Source organism: Lepidochelys kempii, chromosome 1 (assembly GCF_965140285.1).
Source record: "Lepidochelys kempii isolate rLepKem1 chromosome 1, rLepKem1.hap1, whole genome shotgun sequence".
Classification (NCBI taxonomy): Eukaryota; Metazoa; Chordata; order Testudines; family Cheloniidae; genus Lepidochelys; species Lepidochelys kempii.
In genome coordinates, this window is record NC_136380.1 from 144467702 (window position 1) to 144493626 (window position 25925).

The following is a 25925-nucleotide window of genomic DNA, read 5'->3' on the forward strand; positions in this document are numbered from 1 at the left end:
TCACTAAGTTGGACAATCAGCATAAAGCATTTCAAAAATTTGCACGGGTTTAAAGAGGAGGAGGTTCTTCCTGTGTCTCTGACCCATAGTCAGTGGCATTCACTGACCAGAGTGGTCAGCATAGAGCCTTATAGGACAGCTGCTTTTGGATGGTTAGGGTCGACATAAGTGACACTGGTGCTGCATCAACCTCAGTACATCGACCATGTCTCAACACTGCTTAGGGGGTGGTGTTACTGTGTTTCTCTAATGGTGAGACAAATTTAAATGTAGACACATACACAGCTAGGTCGACATAAACAGTCTTGCTAATTTTATGATGTAGACCAGTCCTAAATGGGGTAACCAAATATCTGAGTATCTATTTGTCCTCTTTCCAGTTTGCTGGGGGTATAATTGGTTTGTTAATTTCTTTTATAAGAACCACCTTCCATATTTTTTGTTTTGAGCCATTGCTCTAGAGTTGGACTATTTTTCTTTTTCTAGCGGCAGGTTAACAGCAGCATAGGAGCTACCAGCAGATGAGAAATTATTTTATGGTTTTCTTTTGTGTGACCATTTTTGCTACGAAGCCCGGAAGGATTACCAATGGATCATTTAGTAATAAATACCCATTAATTTGTGTTATTTAGTTACAAAGTGCATCCCAGTACTCTCAAATGACTGGATATAACTGGTGTGAGGTATGTTGTGACAGTTGGACCTACAAAATTACCCGAATTGTGAGCTCAACTGTAAAATTAAGTGAAAATTCATAAGATGTTTCATACCTTTTTGTTATAGGTTATTTGTAAGGGATACAGAACAACTAAATTAGTTTAAGCAAAAAAGGCTAAATTTGTATGAATCAGGACTGTGTGGGAATTATGCTTGTTAAAACAGGAGATGTAGATCCATCAGTTAATGAGACCAAATTGGTATGTCAGATTGGGGTTCTTAAAAGAGATTTTGTGGGGGAAAATACAAAAGCACAAAAATAAAACTGAAATAACAGACAAAGACTACTGAAGCAAGCTTCACATCATGGCAGCCACTCCACCTCTTCCTGGTACTCCAGGCCTTCTTCATCCTGATCTGAAGAAATGTCCTGACCAGGCCCCAGAGAGAGGGAGCCAGATACCATCACCACCCTGTCATCTCCAGTTGAATCCCAAACACTGCTTGGTATGAAAGGACTCTAACAGCAGCAGCAGCAGCACCAGGTGCTTCGGCTCATCTCACCTAATCTTCTCTTTTTCTAAAAAGGACAGTTATTACTGTCTTTGATACTATCTAAGGGACAGTCAAACAAAGGGTTTTTTCCTTCTAAAATTATCTCCATCTAAAGCAGTGTTTCCCAAACTTGGGACACTGCTTGTTCAGGGAAAGCCCCTGGCGGGCCGGGCTGGTTTGTTTACCTGCCGCATCTGCAGGTTTGTCCCTCGGCCTGTGCCGCTTCCCACAGCCCCTATTGGCCTACAGCGGTGAACCACGGCCAGTGGGAGCCGCGATCGGCTGAACCTGCGGAAGCGGCAGGTAAACAAACCGGCCCGGCCCGCCAGGGGCTTTCCCTGCACAAGTGGCGTCCCAAGTTTGGGAAACACTGCTCTAAAGGAAAAAGCGAGGAGAAATGTTAAAGTGGACACCTTATTTAATACTTTGCACTTCAAATGCGTCAACTGTTTTTCCTTCTTTTCTGTATCTTTAATAAAAGATTATAAGGATTTTTGAGGGTGTGTTTGACATAGTACTAAGCAGGCTAAGATCTCTATACCAAACTTCAGTCTTTGTTTAAAACTGCTTAATGTTGTGACTGGGTTCTGTTAACACTTGGCTAATTTATTCCATCTAAGTTAATAAAACGGGTACCACTGAAACAGCATCTTAGAGACCTTTTCATTTATCGTGCACGGGCTGAGGTGGCTGTGTTTTTCCAGATCAAACCCCATTCTTCTGGGGTAAATTGTCTATCCAGATTCTTTTCCCAGTATGTCATATATGGACTTTTTTTGTTTTGTAAGGAAAGTTGTCTGCAAAGATTTATCATAAATTAGTTATTTTTTTAATTGGCCAGACCCTATTGCTTCTATTAAAATTAGTCTTCTGGAAAAGCTGTTTCATATAGAAAACATAATGCCTTAATTGAAAGTACTTATACCATGAGAGAGTGAGCAAGTCAGTTGTGGTATCCAAAAAGTTAGAGAAGTTTCTTTGCTGAACAGCTGGCCAACCATTTGGGAGGGCCATGGAAAACAATCTTTAAAGCTCTCTGGTTCATGGTTTGAATTAAGATCTGGATTATTTGCAATGGGAAAAAGTACTGATTTTATCTGTAATTCTGTCTAAAGCCCATAGAATGGCCTCTTGGCTGTTTAAGATTTGAATTCGCAATTATCTTATAGAATTTGTTGCCCTTCTGTACCCAAATATTTTCTGGAGGAGTGACTTCTCAGAATCATGTTTGGCATCGGTTACTTTAAATTCAGATGCTTTTCCAAAGTCATGGATTTCTTTAGATACTAATATTAGGGTAATAATTGGTATAGATTAAAAAAAGTATTACATCATCTACCTATAAAGCTTTTCTGATGTGTTCCTGGAAGTTTTATTTCTGTGAAAGAAGCATCCTCTGTTCTGTATGCTCTGTGCAGATGGCTCCAGGACCAGTGTAAAAAAACAAAGGAGATGATGGACATCCCTGCCTAGTCCCTCTGTGTACTTCAAATAGGGAAGATGTAATCCCATTAATTTGCACAGCTGCTGTGGGGCTGGTATAAAGAGCAGTTATCTGTTTCAGAAACTTGGGGGTCAATTTCCATATGAGACAAAACTTAAAACAGAAAGTTCCACTCTATTCAATGAAAAGTTTTCTCTGGGTCAAGTGATAGTAGAAGAAATGGATTTTCTTAATCTGGTAATTTGGAAATAATTCCAAATTCTCGTCTAGCATTGTCTGTCATTTGGCTGTCCTTAGTGAGCTGATGCAGCTTTTGGCTGATGTGTTGTAAGGACAGTAATTATCATCCCACATACTAAATACTTTCAAGGGGTATGTTTTTTCCCTCTGTTACCTCAGTTTCACTAGAAACCAACCCAGGGTTACACTTATATTGGTTTTATTAAATGCCGCTATTGGATCAAAAAGAAAAGGGATGGAGCTTATTCATGCACGCACATTCAACGCATTCATACCCTTGTGCACCCACACACTCACACAGGCGGAGAGTTACCGGAGACAGCATAGGAAGCAAAGAAGCCGAAGCATAGATCTGGTATGTCCACCTGCGGTCATGGGTCTGGGCCGGAGAGCAGGTCAAGAAGAAGAAGAGCTTGTGAGTGTGCTTTCTTGCTTTTATTGGAACTGGGTGGCTCCTGTGATGTACACGGAGTTTTCCTTCTGTGTCCGTCACTGAGAAGCATTCCCAGACCTTGTTCCTTTCACGCTTACCAGGTTCTTCTTTTCTTTACAGCACCCTGTTATTGCCTTCTCAGGGCAGATTACATCAGACACACCTGTCTCTTTTCTCCTTGCAGTTCCTCTCTGACCAGTCCCATGTACTCCCTTGTTCACACTCCCTTATCTCCCACACACACTCCCTTGTTCACACTCTCCCTGATCGTGTCATGGAATATTGCAAAGGTTGGAGGTTTTCCAAGTGATAACTGAAAAGGTTATAAAGCTCGCAAAAGTTACAAAATTTAAAAGGTTATGCTAACAATGACTAGAAGTTACAAAGTTTGCAACAGGGTACAGAACTTAATGATCATACTAGCAATGACTGAAAAGTTACAAATCTTACAATCGCATTGTACTGGATTGAGTGGAGGCTTTACACAACACCCTCCATTTTCACTTCAGTGGTACTGCTATTTAGGTTCCAGCAGTATACAATACTAGAGTTAACTACAGGAGAACCTCAGATTTCTGACTACTAGTCAACCTCACACCTCATATGGAACCAGAAGTACGCAATCAGGCAGCAGCAGCAGCAGAGACCACCCCAAAAAAGGGAAATACAGTACAATACTGCATTAAACGTAAACTACTAATAAAATAAAGGGAAAGTTGCATTTTTCTTCTGCATAGTAAAGTTTAAAAGCTGTATTAATTCAGTGTTCAGTGGTAAACTCTTGAAAGAACAACTAAAGTTTTTTGTTCAGAGTTGCAAACAACCTCCATTCCTGAGGTGTTGGTACTCTGAGGTTCTATTGTGCTATTGCAGAAAAGATAATGTTTTCCTTACCTTCAGAGTAGACTTCTGTATACGTAGTTCCAGGGTGGGCTTGTGAATCATTGTTTCATATCATTGGTTATCTCTAGAACTGTTAGCATGTTAAATTCTAGGGAAGTAGCTCCCCTGGTTCTTGTGCAGATTAGTGAGTGAAGCGGTATTTTGGGAGACTATTCTTCCAATTTGTCTGTCTGCCTCTCTGTTAGAGAGAGAGGAACCTGTTAGTAAGGATTACTGAAGCTGTTATCAGAACTAATTTTACCACTTGCAAAACAAATACACAAGGTGGACAAGCTCTGGTATACACTAGATATCTGCAGGACAACCTAGTTCTAGTAGGTTTCACTTTCTATTCCTCCAAGTCTATGGCTCTGATATAGGCAGAGAGAATCTTGATATCTTCAAGTTAACATTTTGATCCTCACATTCCACCGCTATAGGGTCAAAGTTGGAGGATTTTAAACTGATTTCTCCTCAGACACATCCTTTAGTGGGAGCATTGCGGTCCTTAGATAAACTTCCGCTATTATAATACTAGAAGCAGTAGAAGAGATAAAACTATTCTTTGTACGTTTTGCTTTTACATCCTGTCCTCTGTAAAGTCACATCACCACTCATTTCTCTGAGAAATAGAGAGCTATAGAAGAGCCAAAATAGAAGATTTGTTAACAAGATTATTTCTCTTCTGTCCTACCCATAAAATGTAAATATTTAAGGGATCAACAGAGCATGTGCATGTTCTAAGTACATGCTGCCAGGTTTAGTTAACAAGTAAAGGAGAAGTTAAGTTTAAGTAGAATTTCAGATATTCATTGTGCTATGAGGCTCACATGGGGATAGAAGTATTTCATAAGCAGCGATCCTAGAAATCCGTTTGCTATGGAAAAAGGCAGAATTTGCGTTTTTACAGAGAATCTTTCGTTTTTACGTTTTGTGAAAAAATAATAACTATATATTAACTAAATTTTGCTGAAAGTTAGGGTTACCATATTTCCTCAAGTGAAAATGGGATATCACCTGGGGCTGACAGCCTGAGCCGAGCTGCCTGGGGCCTGGCGTTGTCACTGCTCCCGCCGCAAACCTTTTTCTGCACCCCCCCTTTGGGGTGCACCCCACTTTTTTGGCAAAACTGGGCATTTATCCCATTTGCTTTTGCCAACTGATCATCAAATGCCCAGTTTTGCCAAAAAAAGTCAGGACATTCGGTACAGGGCTTTAAAAAGAGACTGTCCTGGCCAAAACAGGACATATGGTCACCCTTGTTCAATTGATACCTCTGTATAATGTGAATAGGGAAACTAAAGTTCAGCATTTCATTTTAATTGTGGAAAAACCTGAGTTGTTTTTTTAATCAGAGAAAATTAGGATCCCTGTTCATGAGCAGGAAAAGAAAAGGGCATGGCTGAGCAGACGCTTTGTGAGGCAATGTGTTCTGCTCTGGATCCACTGAAGTAGGGGTCAATCCAGTTGCTATGAGTAGTGCAATGTTAATCACAGAAAGGAAACTAACAAGTAGTACATTTTCTATTCTATCCCTTCTCTTTTCTCCATCTTCCCAACCTCACTACACCCCTCCCTCCCTTTAGTATGCAGTTTTGAAAAACTCTTAATGATTGATATGATAGCAGTGCTGTCATTCTTTTTAACAAAAGTCATTTTTGTTCTAGGTATTTTAATAGAGTCCCATTAAAGATGTATTGCTGACTGAAATATTGGTATGAAGGGCTCTCACTGAGCAGAGCCCAGGAATTAAGAAGTCAGGAAATAGGCTGCTGCATTGCAAAAGAGCCTTGTGTGACACAGAATCTCCTGATTGGGGGGATCATTACTGCTATTATGACTCGACTTGCGTAGGAATTTTTAAATTTCATCTGAATGTCAGTAATAACCCTCTTAGCAAATTATCCTGAATAAAATCACGAAGGCATTTTCTATAATAGGTGTTGAATTACTGGATAGATTTGCTAATTAAATACTCTTTGTTCTGCTGCAGTTGACATTACAGGGTAAGATCTTGAACAATTATTCTCAACAGCTGTACTTTGTTAAGGGAAAAATTAACCACAAAGTTTATTTTTTTACACTTGAAGTTGGCAGATTTTTTTGAAATGTGCTTGAAAAAAATTCCATCATCCAAGTGGTAATGAGAAGATAAATATGCAGGTGTTTCTGTGAAATCAGATAACTGCAGACTGCCTTATTAATGAATTTAGTAAGCCTTCTGTTTTCTAGCTGTTGGCACTTGTAAGTGATCTTCTGTCATAATGGGTAATATTAACATATATGCCTGTCACCTGATGAACCTAACTTGTCTGTGACCCTCTTATAATTACCTATATCCACTACTGTCCTCAGGGACAACTGAGAAATATTCTTTGCATTGTCAAGTTTTTTCTTTTATTTAATGGGGGATCATCCTATCAGAACGTATGCTATTTTTCTAATGTTATTGGGTTACATTATACCAGGGAATAGAAATCTACCTAGACTTAAGATCTCATTTTTGTGTGTGTGTGTGTTTATACAAGGATGTCTATTTATTCTTCAGATCATATTAATATTAGCTCTTCTCTTCAAAGGATATCTTCTTTGGCTTACTTTGGATATCTGTATCAATTTGTTTTTTATTCAAGAAAAAGAATGAAACGGGAAAATTAGAGTAGTGGTGTTTTGTATATGAAAAGTCTTAGCCCTTGTGGCAATATATGTATTCGTTATGATTTACAAACTTAAACCAATGTGAGGTGAATAGGTAGATAAGTTGTGGTGCAGTATGAGCTGAGTCACACACAAGTGAATAAAGGAAGTATTTGAGGATAATATACCCATGATATGTTTTCGACCGTCTGACTGTGTTTGACTTGTGTATGTGACAGTGTTGTTTCTAGAATACTTACAGTGTATAATGCTGCGTCTAGATATTTTATTATGTTGAATTTTTTACCACTGTTGCAATGCCATTTGAGGTAACAAAGGTCAGAACTGTCCTGTACTTTGTACAAGGAAAGAGAGTCTTGTGCTAAGGTGCACTAAGTGGGAATTAGGAAATTTGGGTTCAATTTCCAGCTGTGCCACAGACTTCCTGTGTGACTTTGGGCCAGTCCTTGTCTCGGTGTGCCTAAGTTCCCCGTCTGTTGTGGGGGAAGGAGAGAGGGAATAATAATACTTCCACTGTGTGTCTGCTTGTCTGTTTAGAGAATGAGAAGCCTGTGGTGCAGTGCTGCAGGTATGAACCCTACTGGTGATGCACTGGGGAAGTAGAGGAAATGGCATTATACTTACATATAATAGAATTTGTATTTGCTCCCTCTCTTCTTTTTAAAGGAGATATTTCTTAAGTATATTAGGAACAAAGGGAATCCTAACAATGGTATTGGTACATGGTAACTGGAAATGATAGAAATGTCAATAATGCAGAAAAAGCAGAAGTGTTCGATAAGTATTTCTGTTCTATATTCAGGAAAAAAAAGCCAGATGATGTATTTGTATCTGATGATGATGCAATACTTTCCTTTCCAACAGTAACTCAGGAGGATGTTAAACAGCAGCTACTACAGTTAGACATTTTTAAATCAGCAGATCTGGATAATTTGCATCCAAGCATTTTTTTAAAGGGCTGGATCAGAAGTTCTCTGGACACTGATTGATTTTTCAATAAGTCTTGGAACACTGGTGAAGTTCCAGAGGACTGGAAAACAACTAATGTTGTGCTAATATTTTTTTAAAAAGTAAACTGAATAATACAGGTAATTATAGGCCTGTCTGACTAACTTTTGATCCCAGGCAAAACAATGGAAGGGCTAATTTGGCAATCCTTCAATAGAGAATTAAAGGGGGGTAAAATAATTAATGCCAATCAACATGGGATTATGGTGAATTAAGTTTAACTTTTTTTTAATTACAAGTTTAGTTGATACATATAATGGTGTTGATGTGTGTACCTCGACTTCTGTAAATCATTTGACTTGGAATTTCTTGACATTTTGATTAACAAACTAGAATGATACAAAATCAACAGTGACACATGTTAAATGGATTAGAACTGGCTAATAGATCTCAATGTAACCAAATGGGGTTTCATGGTGAGTGGAGAGGTGTATTTCTAGTGCGGACCCACAGGAATGTTTTTTTGGTTGTGTGCTATTTAACATTTTTATTTCATAGTGTGGATTAACTATTGGAATAATTTAGCAAGGATTGAGGTGCATACTCTATCAATGGAGATTTTTAAATCAAGAGCAGATGTTTTTCTACAAGATATGCTCTAGGGGCAACAAGAATTAATTCATGAAAATTCCATGGCCTGTTATGCAGAACGTCAGAGTAGAGAATCACAGTGGTTTCTTCCGGTCTTTATAGCTATGGATATCGGAAAACAAAAATTATAGGAAATTTACATACATTAAGAGAGTGTTATTAAAGTTGAAGAATGAGTCAATCAAAAGATAGGAAACGCCAGAACTAAAATTGCTGCCATGATTCTTCTGCCCTATGATCACATGAATTTAATTTCATTATGACATGCTGTTTTATTTCCACAGGATCCCTCTCTGTCGAGCACTGTTTATTCTGTGCACCGTTGAATATATCAGGATAGTGTAGTGAAAGTTGCCTGTAGAACACGTGCCACCTTCACTGTAGAATTGGCAAAGTGTATAGAGGCTGGGGACTGAAGGAAGAAAAAGGATAGTCTTGTGTTTAATGCTCTGCCCCAGACTTCTAGCGTGTTGCTGGGCAAATCGCTTAAACCGAAATTTTAGAAGAATGTTACAGATTGTGGGCTCCTCTTTTTCGAAGTACCCAACTTGAGAAAATGGAGCCCACTTTTTTTTTTTTTTTTTTTACTGGTACCCTCAGCACTTCCATTTGAGGTGTGTGTGTGTGTGTATTTTTCCCCTATGTTAACTATCATGTGTTTCTCTCAAGCAAATTAGATGGTACTTCTATATAAGATTAAAATATAACTGGTACATTAAAAAAATCATGCTGAATAATTATAGTTCAGTTGCTGCCAAATTGGGAGAATGCATCAATGACATTCCGAGAAGTCCTTCCTGGGTCCCGTGCTTCAGAATATTTTCATTAATAACTTGGAGGATAGAGTGGAGAGTGTGGCAATCAACTCTGCCAGCGTTACAAGGCTGAGAGAAATTGCAAATACTTGGGGAGAGCTAAAATATAGCTTTCTTGATAAATTGGAGAAATAAATTAAAATCAATTGAGATTCAGAAAAGACACTTGTAAAATAGTTCATGAAGGAATAATAAAATACACAAATATGAAATAAGGGAGGCTTGTATGGGCAGTAGTTCCTTAGATTTCAGAGTTTAATAATAGGAAATTTTTAAGGAGTCAATTCTCCAACAGTCATTCTGCTGCCTTTCACCTTATCTCCCTCCAAAAATTGCAAATGTTATATTCAGATTATATTAAAATAAGCACAAATTGTTTTGCCCCACTCAGCACTAGTTGGATCTTAATTTGGGATACATCATATTTTTGAGAGGGTTACATTGTAAAAGGATAGTTTGGAGAGTTCAGAGGGAAGACATTTTTAAAAATGTGATAAAAGGTTTACAGTGTAAGACCAAAAGTAGTCAAGCACTCATATTGTCTGAAGAAAAGTCTGAAAAAGACATAACTCATATATAAAGTGTTAAGAAGACATTGTTTGCAAAGCTTAAGCGCTTAAAAGTTAGGAAAACTTCAGAATTAAGGTTGTTTTTGTTTGTGCTATAATAGCCTAGGTGTGTTTTGTTTTGTTTTTTGGTTTTTTTAAACAAACGAAGAAAAAGTGGCACATGATGGAATTTCTTTTTATCTTCTCTGCATTTGGTTCAGGCAGCTTTCTCATCCAGGGTTCCTGAGCCCAGTGGAGAGTGGGGATGGTCATGGGGTATGTCTACACAGACTGCAGCAGTGAGTCTTAGAGTGTGGGTCAACAGACTTGGACTTGTGCTATGGTTGTAAAAAATACCTTTGTAGATGTTCGGGCTTGAGCTCTGAAATCCACCTTTTCCTTCCTAGGCTTCAGAGCCTGAGCCTGAATGTCTAAATATCTATTTTTACCACCATAGCACAAGCCCGAGTCTGTTGACTCAGGCACTCAGACTCACTGCTGCAGGCTGTGTAGACGTACACAGAAAGCCCAGGAGAGGGACAGTCTCCCTGCTCACAGTTTAGGTGCCCGGACCTGGCGTAGACCTCAGCAGCTCAATGCTGCAATTGGAGAAGAAGCAGGACTTCCCTACAAGTAACGTTCATATGGGTGCTCCCCTTCAGGGGTGCATGAACCCCCGATGTGTCTCTGAAGTGGAGCGCCCATAGGAGGACGCATCTGGAAGAACTTCAGTTACTGCAGACAATGAGTAACCTCTCCTTAGACTTAGGTTGGAGTATACGTACTGTAGAATCTTTGAAGAATTTAGCTGCTTAAAATCTAAGTGTATACCGAGCATGTGTGAACTGTGGATCCCCCTCTCCCCCCCAGGTTTATAAAATGGCCAAACTTGGATAGATTTTCATAGAAACTGCAAAAGACACCTCCCTGACACAAAGGCCACCCCCTACCAAATTTCAAGACCCTACTAATAATGTTTATTTATACAGAGGGATTAGTTATCACTAGCCAATGGAGACAAAGGTAGTAATGGTCTTTAGTTGCTGCAAGGAAAACTTATGTTAAACATTAGAAAAATATTTAAGTTATACATCAGAACAGTCCAGTTAAGGGACCATCTTTTGAGAATATTCATAGCTAGAGTAAACACCAATCTTACCAATGGCTAAGGTATAACAAAATAGTTCCTAGCTTGAGGCACTATTAATGGACTAGAATGAACTACTATAGATTCCTTCTGACTTGTACCATTCCGTAAGCATTATTTAAAAATGAGAATATCTTTAGCTCCAGTTATTATTTTTAAGACTATATTAATGTTGTTTAGGTGGGCTAATATGAAGAGAGATTCTGCTGTTAGTGCCGGTATTCCACACGCGGGTGTCCATGTTGCTCCATGTGCCTGAGATCAGAGATATGTAGCAAATAGTATCCATTGGTTTGATTTGTGCCTGTGCAATTGCTCTCTTTGTGCTGTAAACCGAGGTCATGAAGGGTGGCATGGGCCAACACTTCTCTAGTTCCTTCTTACTGTCGCATGGTCTGAGTTGAAATCCTCTGTGTCCGAAATGATCTTCCTATGCTTTCAAAATCTGTAACTATATATTGTCAATGTTCTTAGTAACCTTAGCCTTAGCTTTTTTTAAAGTATTTTTTAGTTAGTCTAGTGTGTTTCGCTTCTCCCTGTTTTGGGGAGCCTCTTCCCATGGAGAAGGTGTGCCCAGATTCCTGGGGTTTAAGGACTGTATCTCCTGCCCACATTCCTTCTCTGTCAGCGATAAACAAAAGTGCTGTATTTACTGCCTCTGAGAGGCTCACATCACTGCAGCGTTTGTTCCTTCTGATCTCCCTGAGCCCACCAGAGAAGAGAGCCCCATCTGCAGAAACGTCTCCTGGAGAATGCAATGAGACCCCAGTGGGATCCAGGCCAGGGAGAACCACCTGTAAAATTACTTCAGACTGAGCAGTGCCCCTCTGAGCACAAGCTTTGAAACCGAGATCAAAAGTGTTAAGCCTAAGATTTTTTGTCACAAGACTAGGGGACGTGGTCATAAGCATAAGGACAGATTCTCATCCAGGCCTGCCTCCAAGGAAAAGGATCCTCCCCATCTTGGTCCAAGTTGGGTGAGTCCTTGTTCATGGGTCCTAAAGAATTAGGTCCACATAAATCTTCCCACCAAGAAGGGAAGGCACGAAGGAAGAAGGATCCGACAGTACCAGCTCTGATTCCATCTCCGAGGCTGGAAGATTGGCACCACTGGCTCCAACTGGGAGTTCCATATCTCACCCAATTGGCCCAGACAGCTTTGTTTTCCTGACTTTCTACAAATGTCAACCCGTCCTCCCATCTGTATCCAACCCTTTCTGTATTTAACTCATGAAAATGCCGGAATCAGACATACCAGCCCAACCCTCTTCACCTCACAGCCTGGTATTTGGATGGGTGTCAGATATAGAAATTGCATGCTCAGAGGCTGTCCTAATTTGCAGCAGGAAAGTTTCCATGAGAAAACCCTTTCTAGCTGATTGGAGGAGTTTCTCTGCCTGGACACAGCAGGAACAGTTATCTCCAGAGTCAGCAGGCATTCCTGTTATTTTAGACTTTCTCCTGTTCCACAAGATGTCTGGACTTTTAGCTTGGTGTGGGTCCACCTGTCAGCAATCAGTGCCTTCCGTCCTCTGACAGAAGGTGACTCTAGCTTTATGCACATGACCACAATTAATTTGCTGAAGTAGTTATACTGGACATTTGTGAGGCAACTACCTGAAGCTCTATCCATACCTTTAAGAAGCATTACACCTTACTGCAGGCCTCTTCTGCAGTTGCAGCTGTGGGGACAGTAGTATTACAGACATTCCTACCAACTGCATCCTTGCACCCATCCTCCTGTTCAAATACTTCTTACCAGTCACCCACATGTGGAATCCATATGGTGATCAGAACTCAAGAAGAAATGGAGATTACTTACCTGTTATTGGAGGCTCTTTGAGATGTGTGGTCCCTATCTGTATTCCACTACCCACCATCCTTTCCCTCTGCTTCAGATCTTGCCTGATTCGGGGGAATAGGCGGAACTTGAGAAGCATTGAGATGCCCTCGGTTCAGAGCATTAGGGGAACAACTGCGCAGGTGAGGACCAACAGACACTGTTTGCTACAAATCTCTGGACTCAGATGTGTGGCACGCATGGGCACCCATGTGTGGAATACCTATAGGGACCATGCATCTCGAAGAACCTCCAGTTACATGTAAGTAAGCTCCATTTAATGCTAGGTGAGCCAAGGATTTGTGCTCTTACTATGAGTATTAGGGTGGCCATATTTATTACCAGAAGAGACAGATAGTTTGCTTCATGTTTTGAAAGCCACAAACATTTGGAATTAACTATGTGATGGATATTCTCATATGTTAACTTGTAATTATATCATGCATTAATATTTGATCATTTTTTTTTTTATTTCAGATTTTGATGCATACTAAGGAGATGGTGCAGAAGGTACTGCTGAACATTTTCATTATACAACAACCCTTAAATAGCACACCTGGTGAAATTTTTTATTCTCAGAAACAAACAAACTTGAAATCACTTTTTGGGATGCCTAGTTTACAAATGTAGTCTTTCCTAATGGATTATAGCTTTTTTTCTTCTCTTAACACCAATGTGATCTAGCCCCTGCTTGAAGCCTATGTGAGAGAGTTTCTAGCAAATTAGCAACAGTGCTAATTAGAGTTTACTCACAGGCCTGTTATGCTCTGTGTTCTAGAGTTTTACTAGGAATTTTTTTGGGCTCCCTTTTTATTCTATTATATGGTGATAATATACTGTGAAGGTTCCTTCCTCACTCTGAACTCTAGGGTACAGATGTGGGGACCTGCATGAAAGACCCCCTAAGCTTATTCTTACCAGCTTAGGTTAAAAGCTGCCACCACCAAAGAGTTACACAAAGAACAGGGAAAGAGCCCACTTGGAAACGTCTCTCCCCACCCCCCAAAATATCCCTCCAAGCACTATACCCCCTTTCCTGGGGAAGGCTTGATAAAAATCCTCACCAATTTGCATAGGTGAGCACAGACCCAAACCCTTGGATCTTAAGAACAGTGAAAAAGCAATCAGGTTCTTAGAAGAATATTAATTCAAGAAAAAGTAAAAGAATCACCTCTGTAAAATCAGGATGGTAAATACCTTACAGGGTAATCAGATTCAAAACATAGAGAATCCCTGTAGGCAAAACCTTAAGTTATAAAAAGATACAAAAACAGGAATATACATTCCATTCAGCACAACTTATTTTATAGTCATTTAAACAAAACAGAATCTAACGCATATCTAACTAGATTGCTTACTAACTCTTTACAGGAGTTCTGACCTGCATTCCTGCTCTGGTCCCGGCAAAATCATCCCACAGATAGAGAGAACCCTTTGTTCCCCCCACCCTTCCAGCTTTGAAAGTATCTTGTTTCCTCGTTGGGCATTTTGGTCAGGTGCCAGCGAGGTTATCTTAGCTTCTTAACCCTTTACAGGTGAAAGGGTTTTTCCTCTGGCCAGGAGGGATTTAAAGGTGTTTACCCTTCCCTTTATATTTATGACATATGCTATTTGGAGTTTAATATGGATTTGTTTAACTGCACTGACCTCTCCCGCATCTGGTCTTCATTTGTCAAGGTGATAGGATCCCACTAGATTTCTTGCTAATCCTGAATATCTGGGTAGTAATAGTGGTGACAGTTGCCTTCTTTCACCTCTACCTTGCTAGGAAATTATGCCCATCTTCTGTTTTTATGAGTTTTGACCTGGATATAATTCAGTGTATTGTTATGGTGCCTTTTTTCTGCTAAGGAGGCAGGCAAATGTGCTCTGCACAAGAAGGAGTTTCTGTGTTCATCTCCAGATCTGGAGATGGAAAACACATGGAACACTGTGGTTAGATTTTTATCCAAAAGGAAAAATACATTCTCTGTCAAGGCTTCTGGCCAATGTAAGGACTAAACAAAAGAGGAAGACTGAGTCAAAGCCTAACTCCTTTCAGAGCACATTGAAAGAGTTGCCTTTTGGCAAAAACCTTCTTAAAAAAATATTGAAGTGGCGGAGAGAGAAGAGTAAGCCAAATGCTGAATCTGGAAGAGGTGAAGAAAGAGCGGAATCCACTGTGGATAACTTTGTAGTGTTCTTAATGACTGTATCTGTCAGTCAAATATGACTGTGATGGGTTCCCTTGAAATTTGGCAGATAAATGCTGTTTTTTATATGATGTGGGTACTTTGCAGCAGTGTTGTGATGGTTGCAAATGGATCTCCAGGCTATCATATTACTCTTCAAAGATGTTGGCTATAAGCAAACACACCTTGTCTTGAATAGTCTGTGTCTGACAGTCTCATGGTCTTTTTCTCTCTCCCCTCTCAGCCAACCAAAATGACAATTGATGATAATATGAGTGGAATTCTTAAGACCAGAATTGTTAATTTATTTTCTTCCACTTCTCACTTCCATCTTACAGTATTCTGTATCCCATATGGTGTTGAAAAATATACTAAGTGGCAGAACGTACAACTGAAAAGTCTGCCTGGTTTTTCTTCTTTTAGAGTTTACTTAGTTGTCTCATGCTTGATTTCTCCCCCTTGAATACACACACAGGTCTACACATATGTTTACATATATACATTTTAATGAAATGTAAACTTTTAAATATAATCCTGCTTTGCTTTATTTAGATATTTTACTGTTAAACTAATAATGCATTGTGTAAACATTTTGCTCAAATTTTGAAAATGTGATGGAGTGCAATACAGAATTGTAGCCTGTTAGGGATCTCAAGAGGTCATCTAGTCCATTCCCCCGCACTCATGGCAGGACTAGTATTATCTAGCCCATCCCTGTCAGGTATTTTTCTAACCTGCTTTTAAAAATCTCCAATGATGGAGATTTCACAACCTCCCTGGGCAATTTATTCCAGTGCTTAACAACCCTGAGAGGAATTTTTCCTAATGTTCAACCTTACCCTCCCTTGCTGCAATTTAAGCCCTTTGCTTCTTGTACTATCCTCAGAGGTTAAGGAGAACAATTTTTCTTCCTCCTCCTTGTAACAACCTTTTATGTACTTGAAAACTGTAGTCATTTCCCCTGTTAGTCTTCTCTTCTCCAGACTAAACATACCCATTTTTTTCAGTCTTCCCCATAGGTCATGTTTTCTAGGCTTTTAATCATTTTTGTTGTTCTTTTCTGGACTTTCTCCAGTTTGTCCACATCTTTCCTAAAATGTGGCACCCAGAACTAGACACAATACTCTAAATGAGGCCTTATCAGCGCAGTGTAGAGTAGAAGAATTACTTCTCTTCTCTTGCATACAACACTCCTGCTAATACATCACAGAATGTGTGTGGTTTTTTTTTTTTTGCTAGAGTGTTAAACTGTTGGCTCATATTTAGCTTGTGATCTACTATGACTCCCAGATCCCTTTCCTCAGCACTGCTACCTAGGCAGTCATTTCCCATTTTGTATGTGTGCAACTGCTTGTTCCTTCTTAAGGGACTTTGCATTTCTCCTTACTGAATTTCATCCTATTTTCTTGACACCATTTCTCCAGATCATTTTGAATTTTAATCCTATCCCTGAAAGCACTTGGAATCCCTCCCAGCTTAGTATCGTCCGCAAACTTTAAGTCTACTCTCTCCCATTATCTAAATCATTGATGAAGATATTGAACAGAACCAGACCGAGAACTGATTCTGCAGGACCCCACTTGATAAGTGTCTTTGCAGCTTGACTGTGAACCACTGATAACTACTCTCTGGGAACGGTTTTCCAACCAGTTATGCACCCACCTTATAGTAGCTCTGTCTAGAATGATTGTATTTCCCTAGTTTGTTTATGAGAAGATAATGTGAGACTGTATCAAGAGACTTACTAAAGTCAAGATAGAGCAGATCTACTGCTTCCCCCACCTAACCACAAGGCTTGTTACCCTGTCAAAGAAAGCTATTAGGTTGGTTTGACACTATTTGTTCTTGACAGTCTATGCTGACTGTTAGTAGTTATCGTCTAGGTGATTGGAAATTGATTGTTTAAGTATTTGCTCCATTACCTTTCTGGGTATTGAAGTTATTGGTCTGTAATTCCCTAGGTTGTCCTTATTTCCCTTTTAATAGGTTGGCACTATATTTGCCCTTTTCCAGTTCTCTAGAATCTCTCCCATCTTCTATGACTTTTTGACGATAATTGCTAGTGGCTCAGATATCTCTTCAGTCAGCTAGTATTCTAGTATGTATCTCATTAAGCCCTGGTGACTTGAAGACATCTAACTTGTTTTAGTAATTTTTAATTTGTTCCTTTCCTATTCTAGCCTCTTATCCTACCTCATTTTCACTGGCATTCATTATGTTAGATGTCCAATCTCTACTAACCTTTTTGGTGAAAACTGAAACAAAAAAGTCACTTAGCACTTCTGCTGTTTCAACATTTTCTGTTGTTCTCCCCTCCTCCCCCCCGCCATTGAGTAATGGGCCTATTCTGTCCATGGTCTTCCTCTTGCTTCTGATATATTTGTAGAATGTTTTTTTGTTACCCTTTGTCTCTAGCCAGTTTAATCTCATTTTGTGCCTTGGCCTTTCTAATTTTGCCCTACATACCTGTGTTGTTTGTTAATATTCATCCTTTGTAATGTGACCTAGTTTCCACTTTTTGTAGCACTTTTTTGAGTTTCAGATCACTGACAATATCCTGGATAAGCCAGCATGTTTTTTTGCCTTGCTTCCTATATTTCCTATGTAGCTCTTGTGCCCTTAATAATGTCCCTTTGAAAAACTGCAAACTCTCTTGAACTGTTTTTTCCCTTAGACTTGCTTCCCATGGGATCTTCTCTACCAATCCCCTGAGTTTTTGAAAGTCTGCCGCCTTGAAATCATTCTTTATGGTGCTGTTTTCTCTCCTGCCATCTTGAAGAATCATGAACTCTGCCATTTTATTATCACTTTCACCTAAACTGCCTTCCACTTTCAAATTCTGAATCAGTTCCTCCCTATTGGTCAAAATCAAAGCTAGAACAGCCTCTCCCCTGGTAGCTTTCTCCAACTTCTGAAATAAAAAGTTGTCTCCAATACATTCCAAGAACTTGTTGGACAGTCTGTGCCCTGCCATGTTATTTTCCCAACAGATATCTGGGTAGTTGAAGTGCCCCATCCCCACCAAGTTTTGTGCTTTGGATGATTTCGTTAGTTGTTTATAAAAAAGACTCATCCACCTCTTCTTCCTGGCTGGGTGATCGGTAGTAGACCCCTATCACTATCCTTGTTCGGTTTTTTTATCCCTTTTATCCTTACCCAGAGACTAGAGAAAGTAAAGTAAAAGTTAGGTTGTTTGTTTAAATCTGCTTGTTTTATTTAGATGAACCTTGAAGTGATTTATGGAGATACAGATTCCATTATGATAAATACAAATAGCACCAACCTGGAGGAGGTTTTCAAGCTGGGGAACAAGGTAAGGGAATTTTGAAGGAAAAAAAATATTTCTAATAGACTTCATACATGGGTGTCACAAGAATATGTGTGTGAGAGAGAGAGAAACACCACACACAAATTTAGTGAGAAAAGGTTTGGGTGTCCTAAATATGTCATCTGTTGGAATGTATACAAATGCAAGACAAAAATATAGGAGACCAGTTCAAAACACGAAGGGTTTGTGCATTGCTAATGATGAAAGAAAGGGTAGATGGATTTCCTAAACACACGTATTTTCAAGAAATGATTTGAAGAAAGAGTGGAGGGAGGTTCTAAGGAGGTGAGAATGAGGAGACTGGTGCAGAAGGAGCCATGATAGAAAGGGAGCAAAGGAAGAAATAAGATGAGAGGACTTGCATCTGTGTAGGAAGTGGAAAAGGATACCAAGGAAACTGAGAGAAGAACTGTAAGAGGAGGCAGGATAAAATTGAGCCTTGCAGTTGGAGGGTGAGAATCTTGAATTTTACGAGAGCTGATGCAGGGCAGAAAGCGAACAGTATGAAGAGAAGTTGTTGCACAGCCTTTGGCTTGGAATGGCATTTTGAATACACTTAAATGTTTTTCAGAAATTAATTTTCTTTATATTCTTGGTTGCTGTGCTACATGGGATGAAAGAAAATACACTGCTCTCAAGACTGTTTGGAAATTTACAGTTAGGATCGAAGCTCTGTGCTGTATATGGTCTAGTTGTGCATAATAGCAATAGACAATATGGCAGCAGATATTACCGCAGTTCAATAGAGCAATCCTGATTTAGGCATGGCATGGCAAGGCAAAGCAGCCAAGAAAGCACTGGGTCAAATCTAAGCATTGTTCTCTGTGAGGTAGCTTTCCTAGGCTTGATAGATGGAGAGTTGTGCCTAGCCTGGACCCAACTTTCTGTCCGAGACTTCATTAGGTCCCAGGGCTGAGAGTTGGACAGGCAGGTGGAGTCACTGTACTACTGAGGCAGCTGTGATTGATGGGGGGGAAATGGAGCAGGAACCCCAATGCAGTGCAGAAAGAGCTTCCAAAAGTGAGGGGATAAGTCCCAGAAGCACCTGCAGAACAAATTGGGTAAGCTTGAGGTGGCCACAAATTCTCTTCCTGCCCGCCCCGCATCTTAAAGTGGGTCCCGGGGAAAAAAGAAGCGGGGCTTCTAATCAGCTCCACTCCCAAAGCTGACCAGGAGAGTTCCAGCAATGAATCTCCCCTCCCATCTTGGGGACTGGATTCTGAGACAGACCTCTTGAGAGGGCCCTGGCTCCTGAGGCAAGTGGCAAAAGGCCTCACCAAAGCTGCAGCAGAGCTGCTAATTCTCCAGTAGGAAGGTGAGTTATCTAGCTCTGAAACCTGACAGGCTCCTGTCAGTAAGCCTCAGAGCAGATTGCGCCCTTCAAAATCCTCCCCTGAGGCTGCACTACCCCTTCACTTATCCTTTGAGGAAGTGATTAAGGATAAATGGAACAAGCCTGATCAGGGCAGCATATTAACGAGTTACCTCAGGCTCTACAACATTCAAGAACCAAAGGACTCTACTGTTGAGATACTGAAGGTTGACACCACTGTAGCGTTCTTTGCCAGGGATATGGTTATTCCCTCAGAAGGGGAGTTCTTCCCCAAAAAACCCATAGATAGAAAGATGGAAGCCACTCTGAGGGCTTTGAAGCCGCTTTCACCACCCTCTGTGCGTCCCTGGCAGATAACTGCTTTGCAAGAGTCTCTCTTTCCTGGTTGGAAGATTTCAAAGGGTTGTTTTAGAGAAAGTATTCCTAGCAACAGTGTTGGTAGCTGATGCCTTAATGGATGCAATGAAGTCCTCAGCCCAAGCTGTGTCTTCCAGCTCAGTAGCCAGGCACCATCTTAAGTCTCTGACCCTGGAAGGTGGATACTCACTCTAAGCAGGTTCTGTGCTCAGTCAAGTTTACAGGCTCTCTTCTTTTTGGAGAAAAGCTGGAGGGTGACAATGCAGCAAAATCCAAAGTCTTTCCCTTCTCCACTAAGCACCCTCAGGAGACAGATAGACTGGCCTTCACAGGGAGGTGCTTCTTTCACCCCTCTTCCTCACAGGAGTACCAGTGAAGGGACAACAGATGCCCTAAGTGAAATTGAGGTGAAGGGGGAAAGTCCAGCAGGACCTCAGTCTCCCTTCCCTCCCCCCACAATCCATTTTATGATGAAGATCACATAGGCCTCTGCCCAAAACTGAATCCAGGGGCCAGGACTTCCCATTTCCTAGAGGAATGGTTTTCATTAATCACAGACAACTGGGTCAATAAAATAGCCAAGGATACTCCCTTGAGTTGTGAGCTACACTCCAACTGTTTTACATCCAGTCAACGCACCTACAACAATCCCATAAAACACAATCTGTTGCAGAATGAAATATCTCATCTAAAAATGGGGTGATAGTGTTCCCTTACAAGAAAGGCTCTCTGGGTTCTACTCCATCTTCTTCATTGTATAGAAGCATACAGGGTATATTAGCACCATTCTTGATGTCAAAATGTCCAAGTGGATGAAGAAAATGAAGTTTGGGTTGGAGATCCTGGCCTCTACGTGTCATCCGTGTCCCGGGGCATTTCTTGACTTCAATAGATCTAGTGGACATGTATCTCCATACACCCATCAGACCATGCCACAGCAGACTTCTGAAGTTCACCTGCAAGAGCAAACATTATCCGTACCAAACACTCCCGTTCAGCCTGTCCTTGGCTCCCAAAATTTTTACAAAGGTGTTGATGGTGATAATAACCAGAGGCAGGTCACAAGGAACTCATCTGTATCCCTTCCTGGATGACATCCTGATCAGAGCTTCATCGCAGTCAGCAGAAGACAGGGCCATAACTTGCACTTTGAATCTCCTCTAGGCATATGGTTTCAATATTGATGCCAAGAAAAATTCTCTTGTTCCACCTAGGAATTCATTTTCTTGCTCCAGAGCCGTGGGAAGGCTACCATAGCTCTATGCCTCTAACTGCTAGGACTCCTGGTGTCATACATAGGGTTCACTTCGTCACAATTATGCATCGGAAGTGCTGAAGCCTTCATACTAAAGGTTGACCATCTTATTTCCAGATCCTTTAGTTTTCACAACCATTGCCAGCCTGGGTGGCTGAGGAGCTCACTTGGACACCCAAAGAGCCCAGGGCCTCTGGAGTGAGGAGGAAAAAAGGGTTGCAGCATAAACATCTTAGAGCTGAGAGTAGTCAAGCTAGCTCCACAATCAAGCCAGCCCACCCTAACAGGGAACCACATGCTGCATCAATCAGACAGTACGAATGCAGTTGCATATTTAATCAACCAAGGGGGAGCAAGGAGTCCAGTACTACATGTAGAAGCAGTAGAAATAATGAGGTAGGTAGAACAATTCTTCCTTTCCCTCAGAGCGATCCACATCAAACGGGGACCTGAATCAAAAGATTGTCCAGCTCAGCAGGTGCAGAGTCATCAATTCTCAGTGATGGTTGAATCAGGAGATTTTCTGTCTTATTGTTCAGACTTCCTTCAACCAACCTGTTCATGAATTATGCAGATGCAAAGAGGCCAAAATTGTTCAGAAGGGAGGCAGACCCCAGATTCATGGGGACAGATGTCTTATAGCACAGTTGACCCCAGGACCTACTTTGTGTATCTACCATTTCCATGCATCCGATGAAGTGAGCTGTAGCTCACGAAAGCTTATGCTCAAATAAATTTGTTAGTCTCTAAGTTACCACAAGTCCTCCTTTTTCTTTTTGCGGATACAGACTAACATGACTGCTACTCTGAAACCGGTAGTTAATAAGTATTGCTATACTGAAAACATCTATCCAATGTATAAAATATGTCTGTATAAGCACACAACATAAAGTATGACTGCTATGAAACTTCAGCCTGATGCATGTATTCTTGAAAGTAATGTGTGTTAATTACTGAGATGTTGCATTTGGTTTAATGGTGATAATGTATCACAGATTAAAAGTGAAGTGAACAAGCTGTACAAATTGTTGGAGATTGATATTGATGGGGTCTTCAAGTCCTTGCTACTGTTAAAGAAGAAGAAATATGCTGCTCTGATGGTGGAGCCAACAGGAGATGGGAAATATGTTACTAAACAGGAATTGAAAGGATTGGACATAGTCCGAAGAGACTGGTGTGATCTTGCAAAAGAAACTGGAAAGTGAGTTTTGCTTTTAATATTGACTTTATTTTCATCTCATGATGTACGACTCTTGAAAATCTCACACACAATCTTCATTAACATGTGAGCTGCTAGATGTCGCTAATGTCTCTCTCACAGGAAAAATGTTGCTACTGTTTATAGCCAGTGTTCAGGTTCTAAGTGATTGCCATATGTGAGGTCAGGAAGGAATTTTTCCTTAAGTCAGATTGGCAGTGCCAGTGACCTTGGGGGTTTTTCGTCCTCTTCTGCAGCATGGGGTGCAGGTCTCTTGCTGGGATTACCTGGGTATATCTCAATCAGTTCCCTGCCATTGCAGTGGCCTTGGGCATTGGTGCACTTTGGTCCCTTCTACTCTCCTCTTGTGACCCATAATGATATACTCTCCTGAGGGCCGTCGTCTAATTTCAGTGTTGGGTTTGGTGTGTGGGCGCTGGGTAGTGTTGGTGGCCTGTGATATATATACAAGAGGTCAGACTAGATCATTTGGTGGTCCCTTCAAGCCTTTAAACTCTGACTCTAACTCCTGTATTAAGTACAGAAAGTGCTTTAACTAATTTTTAAAAGGACTCAGAACAGCCTATCAAAATATTGAAAGATTTTAAACCAGTAACAGATTATATGTTTACACTTAAAAAGCTCTATTTTTACTGTCGGTTGGTCTCACTTTCTTGTAAATCTTAAATTTTGCATTTCCTCTGAAGCAATTAAATATATAGCACAATAAACCTGAATTCAGGAATTGTGAGACATGTATGTATTCTCACATGTTTTATCATTGATTTGGGTTCTTAGGTTGAGATTTTTGAAGGAGGCGTAGGGAGTTTGATACTACACTGTGGCAAATTACAGCTTTAAAGAGTTGTTAATAAATTTTAAGTTTGCAAAAGCACTCAAAATGGAAGATGTGGTCACTGTCCTGAAGAGCTCTTTTGTCATTCATTTAGATCCTTTTATTTGTTAAAGAAGATTGTGTGTGGTATCAATGATTTGATTTATTGGCATTTACTGTGTGAAGCATATGGAGCCTCTCTTGCACTCAACTTTTACAGAGATTATACAATTAGTACTATAGGAAGAATACTTTTGATTTGACAGAGAGGTGGTCATTTTATGGCTGAGTCAATTTGTATTGCACACAGCCTCTTGGAAAATATTAGTTTAAAGTACCCAGAAATTGATGCCTCTTTATCTGTAAATGTACACTACACACTTGCTTACTATTCTTAACTGTTGTATTTTCTACGAAAAGATGCATCATAATAGAAACAAATTTCTCCACGTTAGGAATGTATGAGTAATTAAAGCTATACAAATGTTTGTCAGGGTTCTTCAGTGATTAAGTACTGCAGCTGGCAGACCCTCTGTATACATTTTTCCAGAAATAGGCAGGAAGTTAGAGTGAACAGACTTCATAGTCAAATTTTCTCTCATTTTGGATACCTTTTGTGGATTAGTAAATGTCAAAACACCACTGAGGGGGGACATTAGAAATGCATTGGGTCCATCATTTTAAAATAGTTTCAAGAAATAGTTTCAATTAAAACATGTAAGCGATCATGGGAAAAAGCATTGTTAATTTTGAGGTAAACTTTGTCTTCCGTTTGTAGTTTTTAGAGGTAACAAAGAGAGATGCACATATTTACTATGGTATTTTTTAAAGACGAAGATACCCTCTGTATTTTAAAAAAAATTTTTGTTTGCATCTACTTCTTTACAGCTATGTAATTGGTCAGATTCTTTCTGACCAGTCCCGAGACACAATCGTGGAAAACATTCAAAGACGACTAATAGAAATTGGAGAAAATGTGATAAATGGCAGAGTCCCAATAAGCCAATTTGAAATCAACAAGGTAAAATGGTACCACTCATCAGCTACTGATAAGATTTTCAGGTTTCTTTTTCCCCCCATAAAACTATTTTGCAAGACCTTTTATAGTTAAAAATGCTGTAGTATATGTGCCTTGTTTACATGCTGTTTCACCAAACTCAGGCAAGGGATGGACAGTCATTAATGATTTCTTCATGCATTTGATATGATATTACCAGGGATTTTAGTTTGTCTTTCTGGTCAGTGATCCAGAACTAGTGCTGGGAAAAGTTGTATGGTTCCTGAAAATATTGATCCTGGTCCACCTCTCTACGTCAAAAGAGGAAATGGCCAATCCCCCTCTTTTTTAACTTGATTCTTTCTTTTAAATTTATCACTCCTACTCTTCTGTTCCTTTCATTTTCCCTGCCACTAGCTCTTGGGCCCCAATTTAGCAAGGGACTTAAGCAACAGGCCTGACTTGAAGTCTATGAGTAATCCCTGTTACTTCTATTGTGATATTCCCTAGGAGCCTCAGACAAGGACCAGAACCTCACCATGCTAGGTGCTGTACAAACACCCAACAAAAAGGTGGTCCCTGCCCCCAAAGAGCTTACAGCCTAAGAAAGGCAGGCAATGGGACTATTCATGTTCAAAGTTAGGCATGTGCTGAAGTACCTTGCTGAATGAGGATCCTAGTGTGTGTCTCTAACCTCTTCGGAGTCCCAAATCTGGTTTGTTTTTGCTTTGTTTTTTTGGTCTGTGAGGCCATGCTCCAAGAACAGAGCAATAGAATGTAGTTTCTTTGCCACAGCTGAGAACATTGTCCCCCAAGTCATTACTTTAATTATTTTAAACGTGGGACATAACTTCTTGATTCTTTTCCATTGTACTCTTCAGTTTATTTTCACTGTAGAGTATGTCCAGAAGTCCAGTACAAATTGTTGGGTTCTCCCTCTCTATGGCAGAGACTGGAGCTGAAATTAATTCTGATGCCCCTTCTGGGACTTGCCCATGAATGTGAGCCAGAATGTTCTGCCTTAGCTGGCAGGAGTGCTGTGAAGAGTGTTCTTTCCTCCCTTCCTTTTTGGGAACCATGAATAAAACTTTTTTCCTTCTTTCTTTGTTAATAAAGCTTCTCTCTTCCCATTGGAATTCTTATGAAAAGACTCTTCTCTCCCAGCTTTGCCACAGTATAATAGTGCCCCTTCTCTGCTGGGCAACTCTTTGGTCCTCAAGAAAATTTAAATGAAGTAGTAATGAAAATCACACACTTTCATGTCAGTGCTTGTGGAGTCAACTATTTTGTGGCTCATTGACAGCTGTTCCATTATTACCTTGTCTGTCTTTTCTTGAAGACCAGTATGACTACAACCGTTTTAAACCAGGTTTCTGTTTTAAAAAAAAAAAAAAAAAAAAAAAGAATGCTATTGGAGATATCTCCCATTGTTCTTTGTATGCTTGCTCATGTCGATTCCATTCTAGGTGTGCGCATGCCCAAGTGTGCGGTCGTCGGAGATTTTTGCCTTAGCGGGAACTGTAGGGTTGGCAGTGGCGCCCCCTTGAGAGCTCCTATGTCGGTATATATCGCTGGCCCTACACCCTCTCAGTTCCTTCTTATTGCCCGTGGTGGTTAGTCGAAGCACGTTTCC

General features: G+C 40.2%; 1 protein-coding gene across 4 annotated transcripts in view; it reads left to right on the forward strand.

Moving 5' to 3' along the window:
• POLA1 (DNA polymerase alpha 1, catalytic subunit) overlaps positions 1 to 25925 on the forward strand; it is a 351812-nt gene that overhangs the window by 134615 nt on the left and 191272 nt on the right. For all 4 annotated transcript variants that reach the window (XM_073357730.1, XM_073357757.1, XM_073357749.1 and 1 more), the window contains 4 exons: positions 13296 to 13328; positions 18210 to 18302; positions 22258 to 22463; positions 24184 to 24316. In XM_073357730.1, the coding sequence (XP_073213831.1) occupies positions 13296 to 13328; positions 18210 to 18302; positions 22258 to 22463; positions 24184 to 24316 (465 nt within the window). The remainder of the gene's footprint in view (positions 1 to 13295; positions 13329 to 18209; positions 18303 to 22257; positions 22464 to 24183; positions 24317 to 25925) is intronic.